Source organism: Ictidomys tridecemlineatus, chromosome 8, assembly GCF_052094955.1.
Source record: "Ictidomys tridecemlineatus isolate mIctTri1 chromosome 8, mIctTri1.hap1, whole genome shotgun sequence".
Taxonomy (NCBI): Eukaryota; Metazoa; Chordata; class Mammalia; order Rodentia; family Sciuridae; genus Ictidomys; species Ictidomys tridecemlineatus.
In genome coordinates this window covers 41,514,630-41,537,131 of record NC_135484.1, presented here as the reverse complement: position 1 = coordinate 41,537,131, position 22,502 = coordinate 41,514,630, and the positions used below count along the sequence as shown (strand labels likewise).

Sequence of the window (22,502 nt, the reverse complement as noted above, 5' to 3'; positions counted from 1 at the left end):
AATAGATAATATTTCATTTCCTTTTGCTAAATGGAAAAGGTAAAAATGCAAAGCAGTCAATAAATTGAGGGATGAATTGTGGATAGACATACTACTTTTTGTTTTTGGAATCTCTCTCTCATCTCCACCATTCCCTTTGTTTATTGTCCCTACTAAGAGGAAAGGAATTAGATCATCACATCAGATATTCACACCCACCTCAAACTTCACACACCTTGGTCAACATTAAACAAGTCTGCACTGTCTATACTTCTCCCCCACTTTTATTTTCTGTAATTTGATTTTAGAAAGTGTGCCATTATAAAAGATGTGCTTTTTCATTGTCCTAGGACTTTGGATGAAACAAATACTAAAATCAGCAGTTTTTATCTGTAAGGAGTAACTCCAAGAGGTAGCATTCATGTCTCTAATGCTATTTTATTTTTTTCTGGTCAGCAAATTTAAGCCAGGACTTGATCCTGACCTGGCTACTCCTCTTTGCCTCCTCTTGCCTCACGTTCACCAGCTTCTTTTCCAACCTCCTCCCGCCTTTCCTTTTACCCCTCCCCTTCCTTCTAGCCCCTCCTCCTAGTTGAGTCAGTGGCTTGAAACTTTTTAAAAGCTCTGTGCTCCAAGTTAGAAAAAAGCTTTTACGAGGTATCAGCACTTTTCTTTCATTGGGGGGAAGGCGTGAGGAAAGTACCAAACAGCAGCAGACTTTTAAACTTTAAATAGCCAGGTCTGAGTGCCTGAACTTGCCTTTTCATTTTACTTCATCCTCCACGGAGTTCAATCACTTGGAGTGCCTACTTCACTTCTTTAAGCGAAAGAGTAAGTTAAAGAAAAAAACCACTTTACCTATTAGTTTCTTTTTCTCCTAGTAAAATTTCTAGAGTTTCTAAGTGTCTAAAATGTAAATATGATTTATGTTTTGAAATGAAATCTAAGTGCCTAACTATAGTCAATGCTAAATTGAATGTAGGGAGTTTGTACTTTTGGTTGTTTCAAAAGTTTCTATTGATAATGCAACAGGTAAAATTTTTGAGCCTTTCTAATTAGAATAAGAATTAATTTACTGGATACTTGATTCTTCCTTTTAAAAGCATAATTTATTTACTTTTTCGTAATCAATCATAGTCTAGGTGCTCTGTAGTTTGTTGGGGGTTGGGGGTGAGGGGTGCTGGGGCCTGGATTGGGGGTTTCACTGACAAAAAAAGTGCAAATTTGCTTAGCGTTCTCCTTATAGTATTCTGTACTTCGTGCTTTTTCATATGGAAATCTTGATAGGTGTTCTGTAGCCTTGCAAAGCAAACTTCTTTTGTAACCAAGTGCTTTGTTAAAACATTGTGACTACTTGACTTCCACGTGGTTCCCTCCTAAAATTTTTCCCACTAAACAAAAAGATATATAATCCACTATTAATATTAGGACTTTAAAATTATTAGTGAATAGTTACTTTGTGTTAGCCGTCACTGTGGAAAGATTTGAGACCCTATAGAGAGCCAACATTTTTTTTTACTTCACCACGTTGGCAACTCATGAGATGAGAAACCTTGAATGGGTGGTGGTTACATTACAGGAAGGGAACAGATGTTTAGAAAAGAGTGTCTGCTAGGATGCCTTTCCAAAAATCGTCTCCTAAAACGGGAGCTCCGCGAATGAATAGGAAAAAGAAATGTATTTTAAAGTGTTTTAATGGGAGCTACCTCTCCGGCTCACCCCCCTCGCTCACTCTTGCTTCAGCCTGTCCGAACCTGTAACAGACTTCGGAACTCTGGCGCAATTGTCTTGGAGTTGGAACTGTCAGGGTGGTGGGCAGTAGACAAAGAATACGCTAATGTGTTGCTTAAAAGGTTCATTATTTTTTAAATGTTTGGCTTGATAACAACATCCTGCTAGCCAGAAAGGCAACCGTGCATTTTTTTTGGTGCCCGGAGAGAATTTTCTGTTCTTTTTAAATCTACAGACTAAAGTAATTAGATTCTTGGTGTGACCCAGTCGTTGAAGTATTTACACCAGAGAATGCTGAAAAGCCTATAATAATGCCAGCCTGGCTGCGGCGCGAGGCCGGGCGCGTCCTGCCATCTTAGCATCCGCTCGGCTGCGCCTGGCTCCTTCACTGTCCCGAGCCTCGGGGCTTTTTGAGATGTTTCCCTTCAATCTTTACAAGTCAAATTGAGTGCAGGTCTGAGTTCCGCCACTGGAAGGAACCGGGATTGGGAGGGGAGAGGGAAGGGAGGAGGGATGGGCTGGTTGCCAAATGGTGAAAAGAGCAAATGATTGACTTAATTAAAGTTGTCAATCTAATTTCCCACCCTTATCAGCCCCGTCCCACCCGCAGTCTGTTTTCTTTGGGTTTTTCTTTCTCTCTTAGTCGAATGAATCCTTCCATATAAACCTTGGTAAGGAAACCTGAACACCTTTGGGAGTTATCGTGCTGGTAAACTGCACTTGTAACTTTTCTGGAAGTTCTTAAAACTTCCCAAGAATGAGGCGGGGCGGGGACGGAGGAGGGAGGGCAAGAAAGACCCTGGATGAAATGGGGCGAGAGCTAATGACGTCCTGAGGCAAATCAGTCCGTGATTGGAAAACTCAAACCTTGATTCCCAGCAGCGGATCGCCCACACGGGCTTCTCAGACCTAGCTGACCTTGGCAGGAGCATCTCCGATAAAGCTTACGGAAAAGCGTATTCACGGTCACCCAGAGTGAGGTGCTTCGGTTTCCCTCTAGAGGTACGAAGTGGGGACGGGAAGAGAGCTGTAAGATACTGTAACAGCTGAAAGCCGACGTGGCTTTATTTGGAGGTGGGCTTAAAATTTCCTTTTGCTCCCAAATCAAGGTAGTAATGTCTAGAAAAATGCTGAATCTCACTCTCTGAAAAAAATGGGCACAGTTAAAAAAAAATACTCCGTCCACCTTGTCCGATGAGGAAGCCTAATTTTTTACTTTTATGCAAGGATTCCTGAAAAGAAAAGCCTTTAGTACTGCAGAGGAGATCTCATTAAACTAACCCACTCCCAAGAATAAAGTAAGCCCATTAAGATAGAAAATACCTCTGGGGGAAGAATAATTAATTCTTCTGAGTAGGCCAAATTGAGTGAAAATTGTACCATTCACAATACATTTGTGTCCTGGCACTGTGTTGAATTCTGAATTATTGAACTGTTTTTCCCCAATGTGTGAAATCCTTCCCAAAGTCAGGGTACAGTGGCCACCTGTCTTTTTCCAGGAAAATACAGTTGTAAAGTTTTGCTCCTCTTTACTGTTAAAATGTTCCATATTTTTCTAATACTTTTTGAAGTGTATCACCACAGCTGTCCCATCCACTCAGTTCCTCGCCCTTTATGGCTGAGATCCCTACAATACTGAACCTCCAATGAGAACCAGGGTTCCAAAGATATTTGGCAGCAATAATTTAAAACGGGTGTGTTTTCGGATATTAAGGATTGCTTTCTTCCTCTCACTTAGATGTTTCCAATTCCTGCAAAGAGAAAGTCAGAGAGTTCCTCATACCTTGCATTCTGTCATTTCTTTTATAATATCCAGAGGTATAGCTTAGTATGAGGCTGAGAGCCTTTGTATACCCCAAGGGAAAGGAATGATAGGAAAGTCACCAGTGATTAATACCTGCTACTCCACCTTTCCTGTTGTTCTGACTTCCCTTCAAGATTCTCATTTGTTGGAATGGATGTGTTGAAGCTTATCTAGTTCAGCTGTAGAAAGAAAAAAACTAATCACCTTGAGTTTATCATTAATGTAATATAGATACTTTAGAAAAAAAAAATCCCTACAGCTACTTTAAAAAAAACAACAACAACTAATTTTTGCGTTCTTGGGAAAACTGCTTTAAATCTCCACTTCCCTTAATTATCTTAATTCACCATTTAGCTGTATGTGTATAGACTAATTTTTGCCAAAATTCAAACCATGGTTAATTTTTTTGTAAAATGCCTTGAATTTTACATCCAAATTTCCACAAGTTTCTAAATAATTTTTAGAAAATGTATGTTTGTTCATCATTTTAGTTAAGATACAAAGGTTAGAAAATAAATGAGCAATATCTAAGGATCTTTTAAAGAACAATAGGTAAACTTTATTGAGGTTTTACTAAGAGCTTCACTTGCATGCATACTCATTCAGTGCTGACTGTTTATAAACTTGTGATTATCTTAAGGATGTGCTTATGTGATTACAAAATAATAGTAAGATTGTTGATTAAAAGGCACCAATTTGGAGGTGAAAGTGAGGGTAGGGACAATAGAAACATCAAGAACTGATAGAAATAAGCTGTTATAGTTGTTGTTGTTGTTTTTTAAAGGTACTGGATCACAATTGAAGTGCATAGCTTTGAGCCTAAGGGTTCTGACAGTGTTTTTCTTTGGCACACCTGAGTTGATCTTAAGAAACTTTTTTTGGTGGGGGAGTTGAGTGATAGCTGTTGAACTAGGAAAGCTCTCAATAGAGCTCTCCACTCGTTGGATAGAATCTCTCCACCACCATCTCACCTCATTCCGTGGAAGCTGATAATGAAATCACTGAAAAGGAGGGATACAAGTTAGGGAAAGAAACTTTTTTGGTTTGTTCTAGTGTGTTGCTGCTTCCTACCACCACTACCACAAGTAAAATTGGAAGTTCAGTGCCACAATCCCATCACACACCTCTGGAATGTAAAGATAACTGATTTTTACACAAAGGAATGGGAGAATAATCAGGGAATCATGTGGCAGAACTTTTAACTGAATAGATGTTTCCATCAAATACATTTGATAGGCCAGAGAACTAGGCTTACTATCCAGGTATAAGGAAGCAAAGGTGGGGTGTTGTCAAATGAACTGGGAATGTTTTCTGTGATATCTGATTCAAATAACTCTCTGCCTAGACTCAGTTAATGTTACATTAACTGGGTTTAACATCAATTCTGTTCTTCCCTTTCCAGAGTCCTAACCTTCCCTCATATTTGTCATTCTTGAAGTAAACACAATTTCAAATAGGCTGTTTCTTCTTGCAATAGTGTTCTTGGCTACAAGAAAATCATGTGTTATTATCAAATTTAGAATATCCCTGAATTGGGGGGATAACAGTACAGGGTGATTTTTGTTGTTGTTGTTGTTTTGTTCATTTTTTTTTTTTTTGCTCTGTTTTAATTTTTATGTCTTAACAGTGAATCTGAATAAACATCCACGATACCTAATGCAGTTCTTCACGTATACTAACCATAACTAGAATCTCTATCTCATAAATTTAGAAAGCTATTTCCTTACTTCATTCCTATTGCCTGTCCAGGAACAATTTGAAGCCTGTTGTTTCAACAAACGATGCTCTTGTATTGTAGCAATTGTCCCTTGAAAATTTAACAGTGTAGTAAAAGATGCTGACAATAATCTTTTCTTCTAAAGTCCTCCTTAATGAATCAGAAGTTTGAGGTGTATTACCATATTTAAGAGACTCCCAAAGAATTAAAAAAAAAAAAATAAGGAGACCTGGGGGTCTTTTTCTTTGCATAGTGCAGGCCCTAGGAGATTAGTTTTCTTTGTTGTTGTGTTGTTGTTGTTGGACAGCCCTGTTTAACTCATTCAGGATAGATTCATGCAGCATCTCTTACTTTTTTAAGCACTGGGAATGCAGCACTGAACAAACTCCCTTCTAGAGCTCACATTCCACTCAGTAAGACTTTATGAAAGGAGACAAACAATAAGTAAATATATGCTATTTTGAGTAGAGGTCAGAGCTATTCTAAAGTGGGACAAGGGGAATAGGAAGTGACAGGATTGTGGAAAGGACGCTTCTGTTTTCATATTTGGTGGTCAGGAAATTTGGCTATGAAGTAAGGCCTGAAATGAGGGAAGAAGTAAGCTGTAAGATCAGCATCTTTGATGGTTCTCTTGTTTTGTGTTTTTCCTTTTGGACTGTCTGAGAATAGGTGGACAATCACAGTGACCAAGGTAGTGACATGAAAATTGAAAAGAGGTGTAGTAATGGCTGAGATCGGGCTAAAAGCAAAGACAAGCAAAAACAATTATAAGAATGGGTCATAGTGCGGTTACTTTTGGAAGGTAGATCCTCCCTGATGGGCAGGATATGGATTATATTAATCATGTGTGCATCTGAATATTATCAAAGGGAATAGCTGCTGTGGTATTAGTGGAGAGAGATAGTCACATCTGAACTTACTCAGAAGACGTTTACTACTAGGAACAAGGGGTCTTTACTATCAAAGGTAAAAGAAAAGCATTAGGAGAGTTTGCATTGGAGGGTGTGGGGCATAAAACTCTTGATTTTAATATATGAGAAATTCATTGATCTGGTTGCAGTGGCCCATACCTATAATCCCAATGGCTCAGGAGGCTGAAGCAGGAGGATCTTAAGTTTGGGGCCAGCCTCAGCAAACTAGTAGGACCCTATCTCAAAAAAAAAAGCTGGGGATAAAGCTAAGTGGTAAAGTGCCCCCAGCTCAATCCCCTATATGGAAGGAAGAAAGGAAGGGAAAGAAATGCAACCCTGCCTTTGTTATTAATAATACTATATATTTTATTTGTGTCTCCACTCACCATTATGGTTGTCTCTTTTTTAAAATTAAAAGTAAAATATTTTCTAATAATATGATGAGGGTGTAACACAGTTGTAAAGTGCTTGCCTAGTATGTGTAAGGTCCTGTGTTCAATCCCAGCACCACACAAAATTTAAAAAATATATATTATTAGGATATTAGTGACATGAAAATACTTGGCTACAGCCTTTGTTTTTGAGGCTCTAGCAAAAGGGACAGACAAAAGTAATTAAAAACTGAAGCTTAATTTTTAAGAAATTTCCTTTGGATTAAAGAGATTGAGTCACTGTCCTCTCATCGAGTGGCAGATAAAGATGCAGGGAGTGAGAGACCCAGTGCCCAGAGAACCACTGTTCTTAGTGCTTTGACTTGTTAGATGCACTGTCTGTTCTACTTCTCTGAAATTTGCCTCAGTCTTAAATATTTTGAACAGGAAAAAATAAAATAAAATGCTGGGAAATCACTCTTTGCTTCTCTGTAATCTTACTTCAGAATCACCTGGGACATTTGTTCAAAAAAATAACAAAAAATTAAAAGCTGATTTCCCAGGCCCCACCCTCCAGAAGTCTAGCTTCATCCAACTGGTGAGGGCCAGGAATGTTATGTGCCAAGTGATTGTCATGCAGTTCAGGAACCACTGTGAAGGGACAAGGTCCTTAGGGAGGTCACACTGGGTGACTGTGGCTTTGAGCAGCTGGTCTATGGGGCCATGAAGAGCAAATGAAAATGCTACCTAACATGGCATACAGAAGGCATGGTGTTATCCAGCTGCTGTCAAGATCTGCTACTTCTAGCTAAGAGTGGTGGCCACACCTGTAAACCCAGCTCAACTATACCTGAAGCTGAGGCAGAATCACAAGTTCAAGAGTAGCCTGGGAACTTTAGTAAGATTTCCATCTCGCAAAAAAAGACCTAATGAGAACTGTACACAACCCCTTAGATCATGATCTACAAATAAAGCTGCATCATAGGAACGCAGAGGCGTAGGCATGAATATACAGGATATGTTCAGCTGCCCAGATTCCTGAATGAAATAAAGAATGGTGTGCCTGTCTCCTGGTGAATATTCTTGCAATATATAGTCTGTAAACCAGTGCCAGGGATTCTGTAAACATAAGCATGCTCTTCCCTTATAATGAAAGAACATTAATGTTTCAACTAAGACTTGGAAAATTAAAATATTAAACCGGGGTTAAGGGATGGAATAACTAGTTGAAAGGATACTTGGTTCCTGGCCAAGTGAATAGCTACCAGTAAAAAGTTTGCTATTTTTGTTACCTCCTTGGGAGTTGCAAGATGAACCATCACATGAAACATTTGATGGTCTCTATGATAGTGGTAATGACAGGTGTCTACATGTTACAGAATACAAGGTGTCCAATTGGATAATTCATATCTTATTCAGATGAAAGAGTATAACTCATTAATGCAAATGACTACTGTGTGGGTGTGTAAAGAAAAGACAACATTGCAATTAAATTGATGGTATAGTTTAAAAGAACAAGTACCCACTGAACTAGTTTACACTGTATAGCATAGTGGAATCTTAGAATTGTGTGAAAGTCAAATTTCATTTTCCATAGAATGTGAAAAACCTCAAGAGTAAACTGCCATAGGCATCTACACAATCATTTTACTTTGAATAATGATGAGATACTGCTAAAATGAAAACTTCTGTTGTGCCCAGCTGTATTTCTAACAATGTTAGTTTGCCTTGAGATCTATTGTTCTACGAATGTGATGTTTGCAAACAGCTTATCATTTTACACTTAATTGTTTTTGTGATTTCCCCCCCAACAATTAGAATATCTAAACAAAAGCAGATGACACTGGCAAAATATTGTAATTCTTTACGAACCGAATTGAAGCCAATTTACACATCATCACATAGAAACTGTCTATTGATATGGCTCCAAAAATTCTGTTGTGTTTGTTTGACCCTCGTGGCCTGTGCTTCTTCACTCCCAGTCTAGTATTTTCTGCTAAATTGTAGGCTTTTTCTTTTACATTCTCTCACATAAAACTGACCATCAAGACTAAATTACTCCTCTCACTTCAAGCCTTCCCTTGGCTGTTTAACCCTTTGTCGACCTGAGAAGCCTTTGTTCTTGTCTGACTACTCTTTGTACATGAATTTCACTCTCTGGTTTGCCACATCAGAATCCCAAATGGCCCGTCTTTAAAGTAGAAGGAAAGCTCCCTCTTTTATGATCATTGGGAAAGCATTATTTCTGTAACTTGCCCGCCCACTTCACACTTGTATTTCTTCATCTGTGTACCAATCCCTGGGCTGTCATATTATCAGATACCCATCTACTACTAGCTGGTATATAATTTGGCTTTATGGATCTCCCGTCTCTTCTTTGTTTCATCCAGGAAACCCTGGGTCAGATTTTCAGATTTCCATTTTATTTTTTCATGATCTCCATAGCTATGACATACAAGCATTAGAAAGAAATGTAATATTGGATGGTGAGGGGAAAACACCCCTGTATTTCATTTACTTCTTATTTACAGGAGAATATGACTCCAAGTTCAAAACCAGATGAGAAACCCCTTTATATTCAGATAGCGAACATATTTGTAAGAAGCCTACATAATTCTACTTTAGTTGTACTTGTCAATTCATTATTACTGAATGCTTGGAATGTTTTTGTTTTGCTTGTCTTTAATTATTAAATAATCTTTGTTTACTTTATTCCTTTCTAAACCTTCCAATCAGTACTCTGCTGAAAATTAACCAATCTTCTCTGTGGTAGCCTGACACATGTCATATTTTCTCATTTTTCAGCACTTGTTAGATCGGCCATATCAAAGCATGGAAACTTTTCTGGCTTTAGTGCAGTCTTACTGTCTACTATGCTTATAACTTTTTTGTTTGTCTTTTGAAATGGGTTTTTGCTATGCTGACCAGGCTGGTTTCAAATTTGAGGTCCTCCGACCTCAGCCTCCTGAGTAGCTGATATTTCAGGTGTTATATTTATATAATTTAAATGCCATTGCAATGTATTAAAGGGCTTTGACTTAAGGACTATAAGTCTTCTGGCTGTACAAGTGGCTGAATATATGTTACAGCCTTTCAGCTTCCTCTTTTTTGACTTCACAGTCTATAAGTAGTATGGAGACAAACTGACAGATTGATTTTTTTCCCCCCCTCTGGTATTCAGGGTTGAACCCAGAGGTACTTTATTGCTATCTCACATCTTAACTCCTTTTAGAACTTCGCTTAGTTACTGAGGCTGGCTTCAAGCTTGAGATCCTCTTGCCTCAGCCTCCCAAGTCACTGGAATTATAGGCATGTACCACGATACCATGATGCCTGGTCAAATTGAACTTTTACCTAGAAATGTGATGCACATTTAGTTTTTGTTTTTGAAAGTAGGTTCCTGTTTATAATGAGATACTGTCCAAATGGTGTATTTCAGCATAACATTTTTTTTTCTGGTAGAAGGCAGACTTGAAATATATGTTATTGCATAAGGAGAGAGGAAAGTATAAATAACCATGATACAGACTATGCACTAATTACTCTTAATGTACCATGAAGACACATTGCAGAGTAAAATTAGGAATAAAGTGATTCATCCTAGCATCAAAGTTTGGGGATCGAGGTTGTGCATGTGTGCGTGTTCCTGAGTGTTCTTGCCTGAGTTCTTAGATACCTATATTTTGAATAACACATCAGCATTTTGCTTAGGCATGCATCCAGACACAAGCCTACGAGACAAGAACTGTCGTCATTTATCAAACAAATAAAATAAGCAGAGGCACTTAGCACAGACAGCTTCTCAGGTCACATGGCAATTTGGTAGTTGAGCAAGTAATACATCTTCTGCAAGTTAAGATTGCAGTTCAGCCTCTGTACATAGGCTCTGTTGCTTCTCAGATCAAATTTTATCTTAAAAAAAATAAAGTGTGAGACTCTGGGAGTGGAAATGTGCTAGGAAGAACTTTGTTTTTGATGGAGGCTAAAAGGAAACAATTTGCAATATTTCAGCTGCCAGCTAAAAAAAAGATACCATCTATTAAGCTAATAATTTACAATCTGTAATCATTGAGTTGTCTCTTGGTTTTTTTTTTCAGGAGGTATCCAGGCATCATGGGTGACTGGAGTGCCTTAGGCAAACTCCTTGACAAGGTCCAAGCCTACTCCACCGCTGGAGGGAAGGTGTGGCTGTCTGTTCTCTTCATTTTTCGAATCCTGCTACTGGGGACAGCAGTTGAATCAGCTTGGGGTGATGAGCAGTCTGCCTTTCGCTGCAATACCCAACAACCTGGTTGTGAAAACGTCTGCTACGACAAGTCTTTCCCAATCTCTCATGTGCGCTTCTGGGTCCTGCAGATCATATTCGTGTCCGTACCCACACTCTTGTACCTGGCTCATGTGTTCTATGTGATGAGAAAAGAAGAGAAACTGAACAAGAAGGAGGAGGAGCTCAAAGTTGCCCAAACTGATGGGGTAAACGTGGAGATGCACTTGAAGCAGATCGAAATAAAGAAGTTCAAGTATGGCATTGAGGAGCATGGTAAAGTGAAGATGCGAGGAGGGCTGCTGAGAACCTACATCATCAGTATCCTCTTCAAGTCTGTCTTTGAGGTGGCCTTCTTGCTGATCCAGTGGTACATCTATGGATTCAGCTTGAGTGCTGTCTACACTTGCAAAAGAGATCCCTGCCCTCATCAAGTGGACTGCTTCCTCTCTCGCCCCACAGAGAAAACCATCTTCATCATCTTCATGCTGGTGGTGTCCTTGGTGTCTCTTGCCTTGAATATCATCGAACTCTTCTATGTCTTCTTCAAGGGCGTTAAGGATCGTGTGAAGGGAAGGAGTGATCCTTACCACGCTACCACTGGCCCACTGAGCCCCTCAAAAGACTGTGGATCTCCAAAATATGCTTATTTCAATGGCTGCTCTTCACCAACCGCTCCCCTGTCACCTATGTCTCCTCCTGGGTACAAGCTGGTTACTGGTGACAGAAACAATTCTTCATGCCGTAATTATAACAAGCAAGCAAGTGAGCAAAACTGGGCTAATTACAGTGCAGAACAAAACCGAATGGGGCAAGCAGGAAGCACCATCTCTAACTCCCACGCCCAGCCTTTCGATTTCCCGGATGACAACCAGAATTCTAAAAAAATTGCTGCTGGACATGAACTACAGCCACTAGCCATCGTGGACCAGCGACCTTCAAGCAGAGCCAGCAGCCGTGCCAGCAGCCGACCTCGGCCTGATGACCTGGAGATTTAGATACAGGCTTGAGCATCAAAATTCCACTAACTGTGGAGAAGAAAAAAAGGTGCTGTAGAAAGGGCACCCTAGGTGTTAATTTTGTTCCAGTTGGAGGTGGTACTCAACAGCCTTAGTCATGAGGCTTAGAAAACAACAAAGACTTTAGAATATGTAGGTTCATCAGGGGGTGTCTGGGATAGGTGGGTGGAGAGGGAGGGGATAAGGGAGGTACATGTGGATATTTAACGTAGTGAATTCAAAGAACTTAATTTCTAAAGCAGAGTTGCATTAGGTGATATATAGGTAAGGGCTTTTTCTCCCCAACGTACACCCCTAAGAATGGTTCTGTGTATGTGAAAGAGTGGGTGATCATTGTGGCTAAATATTTTTAAATTTTTTGTTGTACCAAGAAACTGAAATAGCTTTGGCCAGGAATAAATACTTCCTGAACATTTTATTTCTTTGCAACAAGAAAAAGACAGAAGATTGTTCTTATGTCCCTGCTAAAACATTCCATTGTTAAAACTTGCACTTTGAAGGTAAACTTTCAATCCTCCAGGTGTCAAAGGACTTGTGCTACTACTTTTCTTTTTTTTTTTTTTTTTTAATTCTTGGTAACAACTGAAAGTTCAGACAAGGCCCACAGAAAAAGGTGTTCCATGCATTTGCCATGCATACAGGAGTACATTTTTTTTTTTTTTGCATCCACTTTCATCATATCATTGCCATCACTTTTCTTCATTCCTCAACTACTATTCACATTCATTTAATGTTTTCTGTAAACATTTTTAAAACAGTTGGGATGTCACTTAGCATTTTCTTTGATTTAGTGTCAGGGAAGGAAGCCATGCTCAATATTTAACAATCACTTGTATGTGTATGTGTGTGGAAGAGTGTGTTTAATTTCTCATGTATTGGTACAAGCAGATTCAGTATAAACTCACAAACACAGATTTGAAAATAATGCACACACAGTGTTCAAATTTGAACCTTTCTCATGGATTTTGTGGTGTGGGCCAATATGGTGTTTACATTATATAATTCCTGCTGTGCAAATAAAGCACATTTTTTTTTTCCTAAAATGTTTTTTCCCCATGTATTCAATTATGGATACTGGTTTTGTTAATTATGATTTTTTTTCCTTTCTTTTTTTTTTTTTTTTTAGAATGTAGCAGTAATGCTATTACTGAAATGAATGATTTTCTTTTTCTGAAATATAATCATTGATGCTTGAATGATAGAATTTTAGTACTGTAAACAAGCTTTAGTCATTAATGTGAGAGAATTAGAAGAAATGCTTAGAGTGGACTATTAAGTGTGCCTAAATGAATTTTGCAGTAACTGGTATTCTTGATTTTTGTTCTACTTAATACACATTAATTCAGAACTTGTATTCTCTTATGAGGTTGACAGTCTTTTGGAGTGACCAGCAACTTTGATGTTTGCACTAAGATTTTATTTGGAATGCAAGAGAGGTTGAAAGAGGTTCAGTAGTGCACATGAAACTAATTTATTTGAACTATATGCTGAAGACATCTACCAGTTTCTTCAAATGCCTTTTTAAACTCATCACAGATGATTGGTGAAAATGCTGAATATCATCATACTATTCTTCTTGCACATCAGCTACACAGTTTTGTACAATGAAAATACTAATGTGTTTGACATTCCATGTTAAACTACTGTCATGTTCAGCTTCATTGCATTTAATGTAGACCTCGTCCATCAGATCTTGTGTTCTGGAGAGTGTTCTTTATTCAATAAAGTTTTAATTTAGTATAAAGACACCCTGAATATCCTGTGTGATTTTTTTTTTTAATGCTGGTTTTATCTATTCATTACTATCAAAGATTTCTCTTGGTTATAAGAATTTGGGCAAAGGGGCTGGGGATGTGGCCTAAGGTAGAATACTTGCCTTGCTTTTGCCAGGCCCTGAGTTGAATCCCCAGTACAACCCAAAAAGGACTTGGGCAAATAAAATTCACATTGACATTCTCCAGGATCTTTAAAAGAACAATATTCCTCCATTAGCTATGATCAGTACAATATTAATTATAAACATTTTTGACTATTTGGCTGAGAAGATAAATATATAAGAATTGAAGTTGCAATGCAACTTTTTTGTTGCGGGGTAAGGGCAATTCTGGGGATGGAACCCAGGGCCTCACACGTTCTAAGCATGGTCTCTACCACTGAGTTACACTACCAGGTGGACACGACTTTAATTGATGTGTAATAATGTTTAAAATAGGGTAATTTTGACTAATTTAGTAGATAATATACAATTAAAGTACAAAAACTTAAGGATGCTGACATTTTAAAGTTATCAAAAAGAGGTTCAGTCTGAGTGTAGTTAATATTAATGAAATAGATCATGGAAATTTTATTACAAGATTTTGTGAAAATATAGAAAATAAGATTTAAAAAACATTGAAGGAAAAATCATCCACCAACAGAGTAATTCTGGGCAATTGATGATGTAGTTTTACTGAGTTAACATTACCTGCCATAAAATAAATTTGTGATTTAACAATTGAATGGAGCACATAAATTTTAAGAATTTTGTGTTTTCTTTCTTTGCAGTATGGGGGATGGAACCCAGGGACACTCTACTACCACAGTACACTCTACTACCAAGCCCTTTTTATTTTTCATTTTGAAATAGGGTCTTCCCAAGTTGCTGAGGCTGGCCTTAAATTTCTGATCCTTCTGCCTCAGCTTCCCAAGTCACTGGGTTGCAGACATGAGCCACCTCACCTGGCTAAATTTCATAATTTCAAAATAACCCAGCTCAATTCAGTGTTTCTTTACTATGTTTAGATGAGCAAAGTTTATGTGACTTTTCTAAAATCAGAGAATTAACTAACTCATGACCAGTATCCCAGTCTATTATTTGATAAAGGTAACATGAACATTTTTTTTACTCTCATTTGACCAATGAGTGCTCTGTGTGTGTGTGTGTGTGTGTGTGTGTGTTTGCATTTACCATGGGGAATGGTAGATTGAATGTATGTGTGTTTCCTGTACTCAAGCTGCAGAAGGTGTGGTTGGACAATGATAGGCTGCTGAGCTTTACAGTGGTAGGATGGAGGTATAAAATGCATCCGTGATAAGGAGGGAGCAAGTTCATCTTTCAGAAATAGGTCATCCTCAAGATATGCCAACTGTAGGCTTTTCACTATTTAAAGAAATACATATATATGTATATGTGTGCATATTAAGGGTACACATGTATGTATATGTAAATATGTGTATTAAAATACCTATTAAAAACGTATACACATGCCTGTAATCCCAGCAGCTCAGGAGGCTGAAGGAGGAGGATTGCAATTTCAAAGCCAGCCTCAGCAAGGCTCTGTCTCAAAAATAAAAAAGGTTGGATGTGGTTCACTGGTTAACCCAATTCTTGGTACTATAAACCAAACAAACAAAAATGTGTGTGTGTGTATGTGTGTGTGTGTGTGTGTAAATAGAGTTTAATAGAACTTAAAATATCCTGACTTAATCCCCAGCACTGCACACACACACACACAATATACATAATATTAAATGTATATATGTATTTCTTAGTATATAATATATATAAATTATGTGTATAATAGTATATAAACATGTGTTTAACATGTTCAGAATTTTTATACATGTTCAACCACAGTTCCTGCAAGAAGCACACAATGTGAATCTTTCCAAAAGCTATAAAAATTATGTTCAATTCTTCATTTTGTTTATCTTAATTGGCTGGCTGCTGTTACCAACTAAATATTAAATTGAAATGTCATAAAATTATGGGAAAGTTAAATAGTTGTAGTCTAAAAGTATTTATTAAACACTTTTTGCATAAATTTCTTGTTTTAAAAGTTGGATATTTTGAATCTTCTGGAAACTGGAATAGTAGGACTTCCTGTGGTGATGAGTGTTTTATGCTGTTCAATATAGAAACCACTAACCACAGGTGGCTATGAAATCTGAAGAAATAAATTGCTTTTTCTTTCACTTTAATTTAAATGCCCACATTTGGCTAGTGGGTACTGAATTGGACAGCATAGTTTTAGAGTCTAGTGGAATATTTTACTAACATGGGGTGGAAATGGAAGAGAGGATGTTCATGTTGGAAAAAAGAAAAAGAAAACCTGGAAACTTCAAGATTTTTTTCAATCTTACAATTTTTTTAATGTCTGGTATTGGGGAGTGACCAAGGGTGCTGTACCACTGAGCCACATGCATAGCCATATATATATATGTGTGTGTGTGTGTGTGTGTGTATTTTTTTTTTTTTAAGTCAGGGTCTTGCTTAATCTCTGAGGCTCAAGGCTAACCTGGAATTTTCTATCCTGTCTTAGCCTCCCAAGGAGCTGGGATGACTGGCATGTATCACCAGATTAGACATATAATCTAATCTAACAGTGTTTCTTAGGAAATTCTTTTCTTTTTTTTTGAACTGGGGGTCAAACCCAGGGCTTTGCAAATGTGATGCTTTGCCACTGAGCAGCATAGCATCCCAGTCCAGGAAATTCTTATTTTAAACAAAACTTATCCCTTTATGTGAAATTTCCTTGTTTTTCACTAGACAATCAACTATGGTATATTACTATTTTTTACTCAGAATTTTACACAAAGTTTTCTGCCTCTTTTCAAAAAATGGCAGAATTGTTGAATTAATGTCTTTATAGATTCTAGAAAGAAGTCCAGTGCCTTTTTCGTTGTTGTGTTTTTTACTGCATTCTCAACCTAGCCTCTGGAAGTTTTGATCAAGCTTCTGGGGCCAAGGGCTGTTCCTTTACCTTATTTTGTGAAACTTGCTGAATATTCTCACCTGACCAGGTTGCGAGTTCCTGGCCCATACACTGCTTCTTCCCCAAATTCCAAACTTCAAATTCCAACATGTCAAAACATCTATGCTTTGTACTTAGAGGGAGGGCAAAATAATGAAGTTTGGGGGCTTATTAAAGTCTTAGAGTTCTCTCTATAAACAACACAACAACCGTGTAGAAGCATGTTTATAATTTTACAGGCTCCACGATTCTTTTACCTTTTCTTGGTTGGGCAAATATAGCTGAGCCCTTGACATGTCAGAATTTGCAGCTGGCAATTTTCAGACTCAAGAGGAGACATGGAACAAACACCACAGAAACACAGTTTCAAGAAGACAGAAACAGAACAGTATTGTGTAGGAAAGAAGGCTAATTTGAAAGAAAAATTTTACATTTGTATTGTCTTCTTTAAAAGTGTTGAAATTTTAAGTTAAGATTATTTTTCTGTTCTCCAGATGTTACTTTGAAATGACCAAATGCTTATTTGGGCTATGACGTGTAGCGTAATTTCAATGCCCACACTTTCCTGTTGAATACAAAAACAGTCTTGGGAGGCACCCACTTGAGACGGCAAACCCTAGACTCACATCTTATTTAACACACTGAGACACCTGCCCCCATGAGCTATGGAACAATATGGAGCCTGTTCTGTTTTTTGTGCCAGTTCTTGTCACATGTCACTCTTTATATACTGTTCATCAGAATCAGTAGGGACAGTAAAATAGTTTTTAGTAGGTTTGTTAGCAGAAACCATAGGATTATCTTATTTTAAAACTAAATAGTGAGTTTTGTTAGACTGATGTCTGATTTCAAAAATTGAAGTCAGATTTAATTATTTGATAGTGGGGATTGAACTAAGCCTCTTAAATACTGAGCCACATCCCCAGCCAGTTTTAAATTTTTTTATTTTGAGACAAGGTTTTGCTAAACTGCTGAGGGTGGCTTTGATTTTTCAATCTTCCTGCCTCAGCCTACAACCCACTGGGATTAGGGTGTGTGCTTCAGATATGCAGGGATATTTATTAATCCTGAACCTAGTTAACTAAAATTTAAACTACAAAACTTCCCCACAAGAATCTAAAGTAACCTTAAGCCCAAATCATTAGGGAATGGTTACAATTGAGGTTAACTCAAAAGAACTACAGAGGGTGAGGGTAAAAATGTCAAGATGTGTCAAAACAGGATTTATGGCCTCAACTCCAGTGGAGTCACAGAGTCTGAATGGCCATTGCTTTTGACAATTTTGATGTAGTTGTGGCTCAAATTCAAGTTTTCCTGAACTCAGAGCAACTAAAATTTTAAGTTGCCCTTAAAATTCCCTAGGATGTTAATTTCTAATCATCTAAGCTAGTTACTATATCAAAACTTATTTAGAGATAGACACTATTAGAGAATTAATGAAAGATAATACTTGTTCTGGGGCAATTTTTCATGTATTAGCTGTGTTTGTCAATGATTGCCTTTTGCAGGAACCACCTTTCCCTTATGCATTTCATATTTCAGTGAGAGTGAAGTAATTTGAAAATTAAATACAACTACATCCAGCATCTTATCATCTATAATTCCAAGTACATTAAAACTGTAACAGAGCAGGATGTGGGGTTACACACCCAATAACCCCGGCTACTCAGAAGCAAAATCAGGAGGATTGCAAACATGAGGACAGCCTGGGCAATTTAGTGAGACCCTGACTCAAAATGAAACAAAAAGGACTGGGGCTATGCTATAGCTCAGTGGCAAAGTGCTTGTATAGCATGTGATAGGCCCTGGATTCAATCCACATTACTGATTTAAAAAAAAAAAAAAAAAAAAAAAACTTTAATAGAGCTTTATCTGTTGCATTATGTTCTGTATATTTGAAATATCTCATAATTTATAATTTTATAAATTGAAATTTTAAAATGAAAAAAGCAGATACAATAAGTTATAACATGATTGAAGTTATCTGTTCCAGTTTAGAGATTTCAATCCTTCCCTAGTTTCTCTTGCTAAAATTTTTCTGATTATGACAGCTTAAAAACATAAGCTTTTGCTCTCACATTTTGTTCATAACTGAAGTTTAGCTCTATAATTCCTTTCCTACTCTAAATATACAATTGAAGCTAAAACGGATTAAATGAGATAAGCTTCTATCAAATTTCTCCCCTTCTTTTTCTTACATTTAGAACAATTATTTTTTTGTTAGATTCTGTTTTCTCATTCATGGCATTAAAGACTTCTCTTTGCCACGCATATACATTTACATTTTACTCTTCTAAATATTTATATTTTCATAAATAAGTACCAAGTGAAATATTTCAATATAACTCTGGAGTCATAGACCACACAATATAACCTCCTAATTAAAGACTGCCGTTGGAAACCATTAAAAAAATTGTTTAATTTTTATCTTTACTCGGGCCCTTACTTGTCTGGAGGCCTTGCAGTGCTTTATAATTAAAGAGTATGAGAACTGCAGGTGATAGTTATCTAAAACTCCAAACATAGCAAATGTGGGAATGAGGGTGCCACTTGGCATTGAACCAGTGATTTTTAGTCAGCTTTAAAGTGAAACTCTGCCTTTAACTTGATGTTTCTACAGGACAACTGACGATAACAATGTGTGAGAGAAACAGCTAAGAAGCTATACTACTATATGACAAGTAACTGAATTAGAGAAAAATCTCAGTGTAGAAATTGATTCATATAAAAGGACTCCAAATTTGTAAGAAGGAAAAGAAATAGTTCTGGCAGAAAAGAGAAAAATGTAATTTCCTGGTTATCAAATGAAAGCATTCATTGCTTTTGTTTGTTTATCAGCAGCATGTCTGTTTTGGAAATAAATTAGTAAAAGAAAAAAATTTTTCTCTTGTGATTTCCTGACAGTCCAACAGGGCTAAGCACAAAGGTGTGGGTGACCAAGACAACCTGATGATCTGCGCAGGTATTTAGTTGGCTTCTCGTTTTACATTTCAAAAGTATTTTTAACAACCTTCTTGATTAAAAAGCAGGCAGTGTTTTATTGCATTAAGGCTGCAAATGTCGTCATGAATTAAAAAAATGAATGTCTTCAGCTTTTCCCCCCAATCCCAGGACTTCTGGGGAATTTCCAACACTTGTACATGAACTGTTGCTTCTTGAAAAGTGTACGTAGAACTCAGATAATCAATAACAGTGTGCTCTGTAATAAAAGGAAATTTCAAGCAAACATATTAAGTAGATGAGAAATTTGCAAGAAAAGGGTTCCTGAAAAAATTGTTGCTGTGCTAAATAACACTTGGTTTTGTGCTCATTCGTATCCACTGTACCCACTACACGTCTAAAAGATGCTGCATAAAACAAATCTTGTGTCCTTTCTTGTTATTTTTGGTATCCCCCCACCCACCCATAAACACAACCATATGTCAGGGCAAAGCTCTGGGGATAGTTTGGACATGGTGTTCTAACTTTTATTTTTACCATTCAGTGCCATTTATAGCAAGTAACATGTATTTTTCATCAATGATCAGATTTTGCATATTTTTAGTTGCTTGTGGGCTAAAAATTTGAAAAGCAGAATACTTTTCCTATCATGCTTTTCAATACACTTAATGTCAAACATGAATTTGCTGAGACTCTATCTTGGATTTTCTTTTCTCTATTTTCTCCCTCCTTTCCTGCCTTTCTTCTTTCCTTTTTTTTTAAACTTATGGTCCTAGGAAGTTTTGAAGCTGGCAGCAGCACAGGTAAAGCTGAACTTAACTATGTTAGGAAATGAGTGTTATTTATTCAACATGTGATCTTGAGCAAGATGTATAAACTTTGAGCCTGTCCCCCACTGTAAACAAAAATAAAAATCCATTCCTGCAAGATGGTGTGGTGATTAAATGAGGTATGAGTGAAGAGCTCAGGGACATGAAGTAAGCCCTTGATAAATGGGAGGCTTTAGGTAATGGTTACAATTGCTCTCAAGGGAAATGAACAAAGGGAAAGTCATCCTGCCAGGAAAAAAAAATCCAGTCAACAGTCAAGTTCTGAATGTCAAAACATTACCTCTGTGTTTTCTACTTCTACAAAAATTTTAGGAAGGAAATCAAAGAAATGCCAGTTTGCATAGTGAGAAGCTCATTGGGAAACAAACCTAATCATCTGACAGTGCATTAGACAATACATAAGGACTGGGAAAGAAGAACATGAAAAGAAAATAAGGTTAGGAGCACTTTAAATAAATTTAGTCCCTATAATGGATAGACACAGACAGGAAGTCACCTTCAGAACTCTAAGAATTCATAGATTAAAATCAACCTATGAACCAGGCCCAGTGGCCCATGGTGATGCACATGTCTATATTCCCAGCTGCTTGGGAGACTGAGGCAGGATTGTTTGAAGCCAAGAGTTGGAGACCAACCTGGGCAGCACAGGGAGACTCTGTCTTTAAATCAAGCAACAAACAGACAAAAGAGTTTGGATGAATTCAGGTCAGAACCACAGATTTGCAGCCCTCCATTGTCATAAAAAGTAATCCAACAGCAACTGAGCTCCCATTCAGGAGTGTGCAGTCTTAATGCACAGCAATGAGAAAACACAATGGCCCAAACTATTTCTCATTATAAATGTACACAGTGCTTTTCTTGGTTTTTATATATCTGCCTTATATTTGAAAGCAACATTAGGTCTGCCTTTTAGAAAAGCAATCTTCTCTTGGTAAATTGACATTTGCCCTGCCAAAATTTAGAACTATACCTTGGCTTGCACTGATTTTACTAGGATAATACTGTGTTGTGACACCTTTTCTGGATTGTCAAGATGAACTCTAGGGAATACCCCACATCTACATAGTGGCAATGGCTGCAAATGCTCCCTCTCCTTTTTTTCCTTCTTGCCCTTAACACTTACCTTCCTCTGCTTCATTCTTTATTTTCTCTTTCCTTCTCTCTTTCTCCATTTTTCTTCCTCCTCCTTTCCTTCTCCTTTCTTCTTCCTCATTTCTCCTCTCTTTCACTTTCTTTTTTTTTCTTTTAGATATAAAAGCAACACCCTGTTGCTATAAAAATGCAAACAAAGGTAGAAATATGTAAAAAAAAAAAAAAAAAAAAGCAAAGGATCCTTTCAACCCTGGCCCTGTAGATAGCCAAGTTATTTGTAGATACTAGTTAAAATTAAATTGAGAGAGCTAGGTATAGTGGCACCCACCTGTAATTCCAGCTACTTAGGAGGCTGTGGCAATATCACAAGTTCAAGACCTTAGCAATTTAATAAGACTCTATCTCAAAATATGAAATAAAAATTGAGGGAATATAGCTTAGTGGTAGAGTGTACCTGGGCTTGATCCCCAGTACTGCCAGATTGAATAAAACTAAATTAAAAGATGAAACTTTAGCTCTTTGAATGCTCCTTTCCTTTCTTTGACATATCACTTATGCTTCATTTACATGCTCTATAATCAGCATGAGTTTACTTCATGTGACTGACATTATTTGGCTCATGATAGAAAAGTCTTGATCATGATGGTAGTTTTTGCTTCAGAGTAATTTGAAGTCGTATCTTTCATAATCGCCAAGAATTTTGCTGAGGGAAGATCAGGAGATTATTAGAAACTTCTAATTCATCTGTACTCAGCAATTCCTTTTCATTTTCTGCCTAGCTAGCTGTTTAAAACAGAGCTGTAATTAAAAGACAAGATAAATTTCAATATGTTAAACTGTATCAGCATGATCAAGAAGTAGCTCAGATTGCCTAACTTTGATACAGTTCTTTGCTAATAAACGTTACTAGTCCACATCATAGAGCATGCTTGTTTGCTAAACATTATTTATTCATTTATTTTGTGGTGCTAGTGATCAAACCTAGGGCCTCACATATACTAGACTAGACAAATGCTCTATCACTGAACTAAACCTCCAGCCCTAAATAATTTTTTAACATTATAAAATAAATGAATATTTATTATGAAAAATTTGAAAGAAACTTTAAGAT

At 37.3% G+C, this 22,502-nt stretch overlaps 1 protein-coding gene across 1 annotated transcript; it reads left to right on the top strand.

The window, feature by feature from the left end:
• The first annotated feature begins 597 nt into the window (after positions 1-597).
• Gja1 (gap junction protein alpha 1) lies at positions 598-13,544 on the top strand. Its single transcript, XM_013363238.3, has 2 exons — positions 598-810; positions 10,611-13,544. The coding sequence occupies exon 2, from the start codon at positions 10,627-10,629 to the stop codon at positions 11,773-11,775; it is 1,149 nt and encodes a 382-aa protein (XP_013218692.1). The 5' UTR covers positions 598-810; positions 10,611-10,626; the 3' UTR covers positions 11,776-13,544.
• Positions 13,545-22,502: the final 8,958 nt, after the last annotated feature.